At 43.8% G+C, this 12,661-nt stretch overlaps 1 protein-coding gene across 4 annotated transcripts in view; it reads right to left on the minus strand.

The window, feature by feature from the left end:
- LOC106595176 (immunoglobulin-like domain-containing receptor 2) overlaps positions 1–10,337 on the minus strand; it is a 39,343-nt gene extending 29,006 nt beyond the window's left edge. For 2 of the 4 annotated variants that reach the window (XM_045699491.1, XM_045699492.1), the window contains exons 1-2: positions 10,049–10,336; positions 5,362–5,694 (exon numbers count right to left, since the gene is read on the minus strand). In XM_045699491.1, coding sequence (XP_045555447.1) covers positions 5,362–5,694; positions 10,049–10,163 — 448 coding nt within the window. In that variant the 5' untranslated portion in view covers positions 10,164–10,336. Of the gene's footprint in view, positions 1–5,361; positions 5,695–10,048 lie in introns of all 4 variants that reach the window. The other 2 variants (XM_045699494.1, XM_045699493.1) reach the window with 2 other exon arrangements.
- Between the last annotated feature and the right edge of the window lie 2,324 nt (positions 10,338–12,661).

The raw sequence follows: 12,661 nt of genomic DNA on the forward strand, positions 1-12,661 counted from the left end.
TGTATATTGATGTGTATAGTGTGTATTGATGTGTATAGTGTATATTGATGTGTATATTGATGTGTATAGTGTAAATTGATGTGTATAGTGTATACTGATGTGTATATTGATGTGTATAGTGTATATTGATGTGTATATTGATTTGTGTAGTGTATATTGATGTGCATTGTGTATATTGATGTGTATATTGATGTGTATAGTGCATATTTATGTGTATAGTGTGTATTGATGTGTATAGTGAATATTGATATGTGTAGTGTATATTGATGTGTATATTGATATGCATAGTGTATATTGATGTGTATAGTGTGTATTGATGTGTATGTTGATGTGCATAGTGTATATTGATGTGTGTAGTGTATATTGATGTGTATATTGATGTGCATATTGATGTGCATAGTGTATATTGATGTGTATATTGATGTGTATATTGATATGTATAGTGTATATTGATGTGTATAGTGTGTATTGATGTGTATGTTGATGTGCATAGTGTATATTGATGTGTGTAGTGTATATTGATGTGTATATTGATGTGCATATTGATGTGTGTAGTGTATATTGATGTGTATATTGATGTGTGTAGTGTATATTGATGTGTATAGTGTATATTGATGTGTATAGTGTATATTGATGTGTATAGTGAATATTGATGTGCATAGTGTATATTGATGTGTGTAGTGTATATTGATGTGTATAGTGTATATTGATGTGCATAGTGTATATTGATGTGCATAGTGTATATTGATGTGTGTGGTGTATATTGATGTGTGTAGTGTATATTGATGTGTATATTAATGTGTATAGTGTATATTGATGTGCATAGTGTATATTGATGTGTATAGTGATGTGTGTAGTGTATATTGATGTGTATATTGATGTGTGTCGTGTATATTGATGTGTATATTGATGTGTATAGTGTATATTGATGTGTATATTGATGTGTATATTGATGTGTGTAGTGTATATTGATGTGTATATTGATGTGTATAGTGTATATTGATGTGTATATTGATGTGTATAGTGTAAATTGATGTGTATTGTGTATATTGATGTGTATATTGATGTGTATAGTGTATATTGATGTGTATATCGATGTGTATATTGATGTGTGTAGTGTATATTGATGTGTATATTGATGTGTGTAGTGTATATTGATGTGCATAGTGTATATTGACGTGTATAGTGTATATTGATGTGCATATTGATGTGTGTAGTGTATATTGATGTGTGTAGTGTATATTGATGTGTGTAGTGTATATTGATGTGTATATTGATGTGCATAGTGTATATTGATGTGTGTAGTGTATATTGATGTGTATAGTGAATATTGATGTGCATAGTGTATATTGATGTGTGTAGTGTATATTGATGTGTATAGTGTATATTGATGTGCATAGTGTATATTGATGTGCATAGTGTATATTGATGTGTGTGGTGTATATTGATGTGTGTAGTGTATATTGATGTGTATATTAATGTGTATAGTGTATATTGATGTGCATAGTGTATATTGATGTGTATAGTGATGTGTGTAGTGTATATTGATGTGTATATTGATGTGTGTCGTGTATATTGATGTGTATATTGATGTGTATAGTGTATATTGATGTGTATATTGATGTGTATATTGATGTGTGTAGTGTATATTGATGTGTATATTGATGTGTATAGTGTATATTGATGTGTATATTGATGTGTATAGTGTAAATTGATGTGTATTGTGTATATTGATGTGTATATTGATGTGTATAGTGTATATTGATGTGTATATCGATGTGTATATTGATGTGTGTAGTGTATATTGATGTGTATATTGATGTGTGTAGTGTATATTGATGTGCATAGTGTATATTGACGTGTATAGTGTATATTGATGTGCATATTGATGTGTGTAGTGTATATTGATGTGTGTAGTGTATATTGATGTGTGTAGTGTATATTGATGTGTATATTGATGTGCATAGTGTATATTGATGTGTGTAGTGTATATTGATGTGCATAGTGTATATTGATGTGTATAGTGTATATTGATGTGTGTAGTGTATATTGATGTGTATAGTGTATATTGATGTGTGTAGTGTATATTGATGGGTATATTGATGTGTGTAGTGTATATTGATGTGTGTAGTGTATATTGATGTGTGTAGTGTATATTGATGTGTATATTGATGTGCATAGTGTATATTGAGTGTATATTGATGTGCATAGTGTATATTGATGTGTATAGTGTATATTGATGTGTGTACTCGCCATGTCTGATACTTTATTTATCAACCCTCCACCTTACTCTCTCTCTCTCTCCCTCCATCCCCCCATCCCCTCCTCCATCCTTACTCCACAGATTCTTGGAACATGTTTGTGCCCACCGGGGTTCACCAGAGGAGCCAAACCATTAAGGCTGTCTTCACAGTGAACAGACAGAGAGAGAGAGCTCCTTTTGAAGAGCCCCATATCAGAGACAGAGGGAGAGAAAGAAGAACAGAGAGAGAGCTCCTTTAAAGAGCCTCACATCAGAGAGAGAGAGAGAAAGAGAGGGAAAGATGGAGAGAGAGAGAGAGAGAGAGAGAGAGAGAGAGAGAGAGAGAGAGAGAGGGAGAGAGAGAACAAGAGGTGAGGGAGAGGACAACATTAAAGCACAGCAATGTGGGGGAAAAATCCTCTTTTGTCCATCTGGTCACAGGAGAAGAGAGGGTTGATTCTTATCCCTGATTTACAGCTCAATAAATCTGGGGTCCATTTGCAGGTCCATTCCTTTGCCTCTTTCCCCCCTCTCTCTCTCTCTGTCTCCCTCTCTCTCTGTCTCCCTCTCCGCCCCTCTCTCTCTCTCTGTCTCCCTGTCTCCCTCTCCGCCCCTCTCTCTCTCTCTGTCTCCCTCTCCGCCCCTCTCTCTCTCTCTCTGTCTCCCTGTCTCCCTCTCTGCCCCTCTCTCTCTCTCTCTCTCTCTCTGTCTCTCTGTCTTCCTCTCCGCCCCTCTCTCTCTCTCTCTGTCTCCCTGTCTCCCTCTCCGCCCCTCTCTCTCTCTCTGTCTCCCTGTCTCCCTCTCCGCCCCTCTCTCTCTCTCTGTCTCCCTGTCTCCCTCTCCGCCCCTCTCTCTCTCTCTGTCTCCCTGTCTCCCTCTCCGCCCCTCTCTCTCTCTCTGTCTCCCTGTCTCCCTCTCCGCCCCTCTCTCTCTCTGTCTCCCTGTCTCCCTCTCCGCCCCTCTCTCTCTCTCTGTCTCCCTGTCTCCCTCTCCGCCCCTCTCTCTCTCTCTGTCTCCCTCTCCGCCCCTCTCTCTCTCTCTCTGTCTCCCTCTCCGCCCCTCTCTCTCTCTCTGTCTCCCTGTCTCCCTCTCCGCCCCTCTCTCTCTCTCTGTCTCCCTGTCTCCCTCTCCGCCCCTCTCTCTCTCTCTGTCTCCCTGTCTCCCTCTCCGCCCCTCTCTCTCTCTGTCTCCCTGTCTCCCTCTCCGCCCCTCTCTCTCTCTGTCTCCCTCTTTCCCCCTCTCTCTCTCTGTCTCCATCTTTTCCTCTCTCTCTCCTCTCCCTCTTACTCTTTCTCTCTCGCTCTCTTTCCCTGTCTGTTCACCGATGCCTCTGAGTCTAAAGTGGCTATCAGAGTCCAAAATGTGTATGCGTACACACAGCAGTGTTGTAGAATGTTGGACCACTGACTTTCATACTTTGAATTCTTAGCGTGGCTCAAGCAATTTCTCCAACTATCAACACATTAAAACGCATAGAGGACGAGAACTTTGAGCCGCGTTGGCTGGGGATTGTGGGGAGGAGCGTGTTCGGACTGTGCGTCCCCCACGTAGCTATGTCACAATGGGACGCCAGACTATCACGTCTCTTCCTCTTCATCACCCTGCCTGTCCTCCACAACACCCTCTCAGTGTCTCTTCAGAGGACCTCACAGCACACATGTGGGTGGGTGCATGTCAACGTGTGTTATAGAACTGAGAAGAGAGGCAGCCTTGTGACCTGCCTGTGACCTCAACCACCTGTAATCTTTATCTATATGGTCTTTATTTTGATCTGCTGGACCTGACCAGCCTCCCTGGACATCTAGTCCCCCTGATGTAATACCATCATCAACAACACTAGTGACATGTCTTTTATCTAGAGGACCTGACCAGCCTCCCTGGACATCTAGTCCTCCTGATGTAATACCATCATCAACAACACTAGTGACATGTCTTTTATCTAGAGGACCTGACCAGCCTCCCTGGACATCTAGTCCCCCTGATGTAATACCATCATCAACAACACTAGTGACATGTCTTTTATCTAGAGGACCTGACCAGCCTCCCTGGACATCTAGTCCCCCTGATGTAATACCATCATCAACAACACTAGTGACATGTCTTTTATCTAGAGGACCTGACCAGCCTCCCTGGACATCTAGTCCCCCTGATGTAATACCATCATCACCAACACTAGTGACATGTCTTTTATCTAGAGGACCTGACCAGCCTCCCTGGACATCTAGTCCCCCTGATGTAATACCATCATCAACAACACTAGTGACATGTCTTTTATCTAGAGGACCTGACCAGCCTCCCTGGACATCTAGTTCCCCTGATGTAATACCATCATCAACAACACTAGTGACATGTCTTTTATCTAGAGGACCTGACCAGCCTCCCTGGACATCTAGTCCCCCTGATGTAATACCATCATCACCAACACTAGTGACATGTCTTTTATCTAGAGGACCTGACCAGCCTCCCTGGACATCTAGTCCCCCTGATGTAATACCATCATCAACAACACTAGTGACATGTCTTTTATCTAGAGGACCTGACCAGCCTCCCTGGACGTCTAGTCCCCCTGATGTAATACCATCATCACCAACACTAGTGACATGTCATTAATCTAGAGGACCTGACCAGCCTCCCTGGACATCTAGTCCCCCTGATGTAATACCATCATCAACAACACTAGTGACATGTCTTTTATCTAGAGGACCTGACCAGCCTCCCGGGACATCTAGTCCCCCGATGTAATACCATCATCACCAACACTAGTGACATGTCTTTTATCTAGAGGACCTGACCAGCCTCCCTGGACATCTAGTCCCCCTGATGTAATACCATCATCACCAACACTAGTGACATGTCTTTTATCTAGAGGACCTGACCAGCCTCCCTGGACATCTAGTCCCCCTGATGTAATACCATCATCAACAACACTAGTGACATGTCTTTTATCTAGAGGACCTGACCAGCCTCCCTGGACATCTAGTCCCCCTGATGTAATACCATCATCAACAACACTAGTGACATGTCTTTCACCTAGAGGACCTGACCAGCCTCCCTGGACGTGTAGTCCCCCTGATGTAATACCATCATCACCAACAGTAGTATTGAGTGCCATGTCTTACTGTTGATGATAGTAATATCTCTGCCCTTGTAGTGCTCGGCCAGGGTAATGGAGGATCCGGTGACGGAGGCCACCACGCGGACGGTGCGGCTAGAATCGGAGCAGTCTAGATGGGACGAGGAGCCCAGCTCAGACCCCCTTACCCCCAGGCTCTCTGGGAAGCTGAAGGCGTCGCGGGTGCGGTCGCGGCAGTAAGACTTGTACCACCATTGGACCACAGGCGTCTGGGTGGACATGCTGGAGTATTGACACGGCAGAACCACCGACTGGAACAGCATGGCATACTTTCTGTCTTCATGAGCGGAGACCTGGATGGCTGAGCTTGATGGGAGATCTGGGGAGAGAGAGAGAGAGAGAGAGAGAGAGAGAGAGAGAGAGAGAGAGAGAGAGAGAGAGAGAGGGTCACTAATTGCCATGTCAAGGAGATGACATGATAGCACAAACAGATCTGGGACCTGGCTAGCTGGCAGTGTCACTGTGAACAGACATATAGAGAGAAATCCCCAGATCTGCAGCATGGCCCTGTCCTCCCTCCTACATTCACCACGAGACCAGCACTTCAGACCAACCGGTAATTACATAATCTTGTGAATGTTCACCTCCAGCCTCACAAAGCTCCTAAAACACAGTTAAATACAGCCTGTTACAATCAAGGTGAAATAGAGCAAGAACAGGCTAGTCTGACTGCGTGTAGTGGAGGTGAGTTGGACTGATGCTCTCATGATGAGGTAGCCCTGCGTACAGCGCCATAATCAGTATCACCCTCAGGAGGTTTCCCACCTGTGACATGCGGTTCTGAGGCTGGAACTGGGTTAGTTAGAAGAAGAGCCTCCATTTCTCCTAGACCTAGACTGTGTTAACTATGTCTGCTTGGATAGGGGACTTGACAGGACCGCTGAAATCTACTTGTCTCCTTGTTTGGGAAAGAGGAGAAGAGGTGGTTTCATCCTTAACAGGTGTCTATACGGTTAGTGTCAGCCCCAGGCTGGGGCAGAGGCTACTAAAAGGTTTTCATGAACCTCAGAAAGAGAAATCAGAGTTTCTCAGGATCTGTTCCAGTTCAATTCCTGTCTGTACAATTGAACACGGTTTGTATCCCAAATGGCACCCTATTTAGTGCCCTACTTTTGACCAGGGCCCATAGATCTCAAAAGTAGTGCACTATGTAGGGAATAGGGTGCCATTTGGGACAAATAAACAGATTTTCTGCAGTAGAGGAGACTGTAATTTTAATAGGCAATCTGACTCAACAAAATGAACAGAATGATATGTTGCTGGTGTGGTAATCTTTCATTTTAAATACCAGTTACCCAGGTTTACCAGTGTGGTGATTGAGTAAATCCCCCCACACTTAACACAAGTGGTCACTATGACCACAGTCTCAAAGCCTAAAAACATAAAAACAGCTGATTCACTCTGTCTGTATCTGACTCACTGAGTTCAGTTGATATGATTCTGAACAGAATGTAGCAGAGGTGGTTCAGTGGTTGATGATGAGGAAGCTGAAGACGAGCGTTAGCTCTCAGAGTTCATGCCTAGGATCAAGCTCAGGGAACAAACAATGTTGTGGTGAGTAGACTAGTTGAAACCCAGTTGGTTAATAAGCTCTGAGCCCGACAGATCTCATGAGCAGGAGCTTGACAACACAGCTGGACAGTCCAGTCAATCAGCAGGTGATGAACTGAAAACACACACGCCTAAAAACATCTGTGTCTGCTAAGTGTGTGTGTGTGTGTGTGTGTGTGTGTGTGTGTGTGTGTGTGTGTGTGTGTGTGTGTGTGTGTGTGTGTGTGTGTGTGTGTGTGTGTGTGTGTGTGTGTGTGTGTGTGTGTGGTGTTTCTCTGAATAGGCAGTGGGAGGTGAGGTCAGTGAACAATGTGGTCTGAAATGGAACAGTGAGCAGAGAGGGAGAGATGGGGGATGGGTAGCTTCATTTAATCATGTCCTGTGTGTGTGTGTGTGTGTGTGTGTGTGTGTGTGTGTGTGTGTGTGTGTGTGTGTGTGTGTGTGTGTGTGTGTGTGTGTGTGTGTGTGTGTGTGTGTGTGTGTGTGTGTGTGTGTGTGTGTGTGTGTGTGAGACAGTAGAGTTGTCACATTCTCCCAAACCACTTCATGAAACAGGGAACTTCTGGAGGAGCCAGCAATAAAACAGTACCAGCTTCCATAACATTACTAGAACATTCCCAGCAGCAGAAAGGGAAACAACAGGAAAGTCAGCAGGGTCTTTCAGAGGATTGAGAGCTACTGGGAACACAGGCTTTATTCGTTTCCAGGGAAACCACCTCAGTAGAGGAGCAGGGACAGGGCTGGTTTATTTGATGAGTTCCTCTACAGAAGAGCCCTACGGAGTCTACAGAAGAGCCCTACGGAGTCTACAGGAGGGGTCTACAGAGTCTACAGAAGAGCCCTACGGAGTCTACAGAAGAGCCCTACGGAGTCTACAGGAGGGGTCTACAGAGTCTACAGAAGAGCCCTACGGAGTCTACAGAAGAGCCCTACGGAGTCTACAGAAGAGCCCTACGGAGTCTACAGGAGGGGTCTACAGAGTCTACAGGAGGGGTCTACAGAGTCTACAGGAGGGGTCTACAGAGTCTACAGGAGGGGTCTACAGAGTCTACAGGAGGGGTCTACAGAGTCTACAGGAGGGGTCTACAGAGTCTACAGGAGGGGGTCTACGGAGTCTACAGGAGGGGTCTACAGAGTCTACAGGAGGGGTCTACAGAGTCTACAGGAGGGGTCTACAGAGTCTACAGGAGGGGTCTACAGAGTCTACAGGAGGGGTCTACGGAGTCTACAGGAGGGGTCTACAGAGTCTACAGGAGGGGTCTACAGGAGGGGTCTACAGGAGGGTTTAGAGGGGAGAGGAGCTGAGCCTAGCTGTTTCAGACACACACAGAGCGAGAGAGAGATTAAACAACAGAGAGAGAGATGGTAGAGAGGTAAACAGTGTAAAGAGAAGAGAAGAGGAAGAGAGAGAGAGAGAGAGGCACAGGGGAAATCGGTTGGTGTGTTGTAGGCTACATTCCTCACACCGCAGGCCACAGCACTTCAGGAGAGCAGGGAACGAAAGGATGAGGAGGGAAAGGGGGGAGAGGAGAGGCAGGGAGCAGAAGTCCACTTCTGACCTGTTCCTTACGCTGTTTGTAGTTTGAAAGTTGCACATAGAGCGTTAGAAAAGAAGGCCCTTTTCCCTGTGGTGTCCCTCAAACACCTGCTGCCAGTCTAAGGACCTGTGGTGTCCCTCAAACACCTGCTGCCAGTCTAAGGACCTGTAGTGTCCCTCAAACACCTGGTGCCAGTCTAAGGACCTGTGGTGTCCCTCAAACACCCGCTGCCAGTCAAAGGACCTGTGGTGTCCCTCAAACACCCGCTGCCAGTCTAAGGACCTGTGGTGTCCCTCAAACACCCGCTGCCAGTCTAAGGATCTGTGGTGTCCCTCAAACACCTGCTGCCAGTCTAAGGACCTGTGGTGTCCCTCAAACACCTGCTGCTAGTCTAAGGACCTGTGTCCCTCAAACACCTACTGCTAGTCTAAGGACCTATGGTGTCCCTCACAAACACCTGCTGCTAGTCTAAGGACCTGTGGTGTCCCTCAAACACCTGCTGCCAGTCTAAGGACCTGTGGTGTTCCTCAAACACCTGCTGCTAGTCTAAGGACCTGTGGTGTCCCTCACAAACACCTGCTGCTAGTCTAAGGACCTGTGGTGTCCCTCAAACACCTACTGCTAGTCTAAGGACCTGTGGTGTCCCTCAAACACCTACTGCTAGTCTAAGGACCTATGGTGTCCCTCACAAACACCTGCTGCTAGTCTAAGGACCTGTGGTGTCCCTCAAACACCTGCTGCTAGACTAAGGACCTATGGTGTCCCTCAAACAGCTCCTGCTACCTAAGAGGACATTTTAAACACAGAGCTGGAGAAATCTACAAATCTACACTTCTCTATATAACTACATAATCAAAAAGGAGTACTGTAGCCTACATTAGACAACTTGAACTCTATAGGTTTATAATTTCAAAACATTATTCCCTATCTGTAATACACCATTTTTTATACTTTACTGTAATTATTTTATTAATTCATTAATAGATATTACAACTCCAATGTACACTATTGTACACTGATTGAAGTCAGCCCTTCCTAATCCGTGACCTATAAACTTCCCATCACATTATTCACACTTGGCTGAGTACCATGGAACAAACAGAAGACTGTCTACAGCCGCCAGACCTGTGCTACCTTCATTGCGCTGCACCAAGTCACACAACAAAGCTCATGCTTCTATCCCTCGTGATGTTGAAATCAAACGGCAGGATAGTCTACATTCCAAATCCGTCACTTTGTATCGTTTACGGGCTACACACGTCTTGTACTATAGGCCTACGTGACTTCAACTTGAAAGTAAATTACGTTGTTTTCTTTGAAGGCTACAATGCATCGTTCTTTCCTGAAATGTTTTCCCTTTGTAAATCCTGAAAAAAAAATTGCTGTGCAAAAAACACGGAAAAAACATCAACCGATAATTTTTTCTGTTCGAAATCAAAACGAGGGCAGGTTCGAGACGAGAACAATAACATCTCAAAAGTAAAATAGGTGAGGAGAAAACTCAACATAATAAAGTTGTTAACCTGTTACACTGCTAGGTTGGCTAGTTAGTCAGTAAAAGTTATATACATCTTCATCACCTACCTGTCAGGAATAGTACAGGAATCCACCATCTCAGCAACAAACACATCTTCCATATCAAAGCATTTGAGTTTAGAGAAGTCCTGTGTACATGTTCTTCTCGCCTTTTCCGCCTCATTCCTCAAACCGCTATTCGGAGCGCCTCGCTCTACCCGAGTATAACGGGATTGTAACGCTCCTAGCTCTAACCGAATATAACGGGACTGTACAGGTCCTGGCTCTTCCCGAGTATAACGGGACTGTACAGGTCCTGGCTCTTCCCGAGTATAACGGGACTATACCGTTTGAGAAATGGGTGGTCCTTTTGAGGACAAGGGGGGGCGTTCATTTAAAAGTGACTCAAGCATCTTTACATGTTGTGGTCAATGGGACTGTGTCTATTTGGGTCATTCTTGAATTGCGGTGATAAATTCTGATCCTTGACTTTGGCATCATGTAAAAGCACTTTAAAATGAGAAAAACATGTCAAGTAATACATTTGTCTTTTGTTTTTACAATTATTTAATAAGAAAACATATATAAGTCATTTATACTACAAAACATATTTTTGTATGCATTGTAGAATCTACGTAGCGGTGTAGTGACATGCTTTGGCGATTTAGAGATATTTATCTATCATTTTGAATGCTAGACATTGAAACAAAATTATGTAATATATTGCCTACATCAATAAAAACAAATGACATTATTACTAGTATAATGTGTGTCCCTCAATTATATGTCATTGGTGTTAGCGCCTTAAAAATCACTGATTACAAAGATATACAAGGACCTTGAGCTCCGGTGGCAAACTGTTATCAGGGGAGGGAGGGGTCTGTTATCGGGGGAGGGGTCTATATTATCGGGGGAGGGGTCTATATTATCAGGGGAGGAGTCTGTTATCGGGGGAGGGGCCTATATTATCATGGGAGGAGTCTGTTAAGGGGGAGGGATCTATATGATCAGGGGAGGAGTCTGTTATCGGGGGAGGGGTCTATATTATCTGGGGAGGGGGTCTATATTATCGGGGGAGGAGTCTGTTATCAGGGGAGGAGTCTGTTTTCGGGGGAGGGGTCTATATTATCTGGGGAGGAGTCTGTTATCGGGGGAGGGGTCTATATTATCGGGGGAAGAGTCTGTATTATCAGGGGAGGAGTCTGTTATCGGGGGAGGGGTCTATATTAATGAAAAGATGAGCTAAACACGTCCTTTTATTATATCATGGATTTGAGGATTCCATTGATCTTGTGTTGTGACTGAATCCAGTGTTACTTGGTGTTAGTCAATTTGAATGACGCTAAGTAACATTGTGAGCTTAATGAATAATCATATCACTTCAGTAAATCATTTTTTAAAGGCTTGATGACCATAGATTTCAGCATTTGTGGCCTCCATTGCAGAAAATGCTAATTTACCTAAAATGTCTCATTGTTTACATCATTGGTGTAGCTGCTTCTACTGGTGGAACAATGTCATCATACTGGTAAAAAATATGAAAAGACATTAAACTACCATTAGCTGATTTAGAATAGATGTACCCAAATACATTTAAATAAAAACACATCTAGAAAAATACAGCTACATTTTTCCAAAATGCCATGCCCAAATGACACCTAAATTCAAGAACGGCACCTAGTATCCTAGTGCGGTGGACAGAACATTTGATTTCTAATAAAACACATTGAATATTATTTTCATTTAACAATGCCTCTTAGACGATGGGGGAAAAACAGGGAATGGAGAATAAAGGCAGCCCACTGGGCACAAACTGGATGAATCAACTGTGTTTAAATGTAATCCAGTCACCTGAGTATTTCTTCATAGGACTGGACAAGCCCTTAGCCTGGTTGTAGGCTCACTAGGCTGAATACCAACACTTGTTCAAGATAGCATGCAAAGGACACAGGAGATCTTTGGAGAGATCTTCACAATTGCTATAATAATCTGTGCTGAATCTCAAACAGTACTGATCACTTGCATTATGTGCTTTTGATGTAATCTCAACTGTAATCCAGGTATTTCGGTTGTGTTATTAGATGAAGCACAGTGATAACAAATTAAATTGTATAAAAATACATAATTGTATTCCCATGTTAACTTTGTTGTGCTTTTAAAATGGTTGAAAGCACAGTGATAACACATGTACATGACAACTATACCAAAAACCAGACATTGTTTTTCCATTGGAATTTTGTTGTGCTTTTAGATGGTTGAACGCATACTGATAAACACATTGGGAATTCAACAATGAGTAGTTCGTTCCACCACTTTTATAAACTAATCAACGGCACCACAGTAGGCTAATCAACAGTACCACAGTAGGCTAATCAACAGTACCACAGTAGGCTATTCAACAGTACCACAGTAGGCTAATCAACAGTACCACAGTAGGCTAATCAACAGTACCACAGTAGGCTAATCAACAGTACCACAGTAGGCTAATCAACGGTACCACAGTAGGCTAATCAACAGTACCACAGTAGGCTAATCAACAGTACCACAGTAGGCTAATCAACAGTACCACAGTAGGCTAATCAACGGTACCACAGTAGACTAATCAACGGCGCCACAGTAGGCTAATCAACAGTACCACAGTAGGCTAATCAACAGTACCACAGTAGGCTAATCAACAGTACC

This window comes from Salmo salar, chromosome ssa17 (genome assembly GCF_905237065.1).
Source record: "Salmo salar chromosome ssa17, Ssal_v3.1, whole genome shotgun sequence".
NCBI classification, from domain to species: Eukaryota; Metazoa; Chordata; class Actinopteri; order Salmoniformes; family Salmonidae; genus Salmo; species Salmo salar.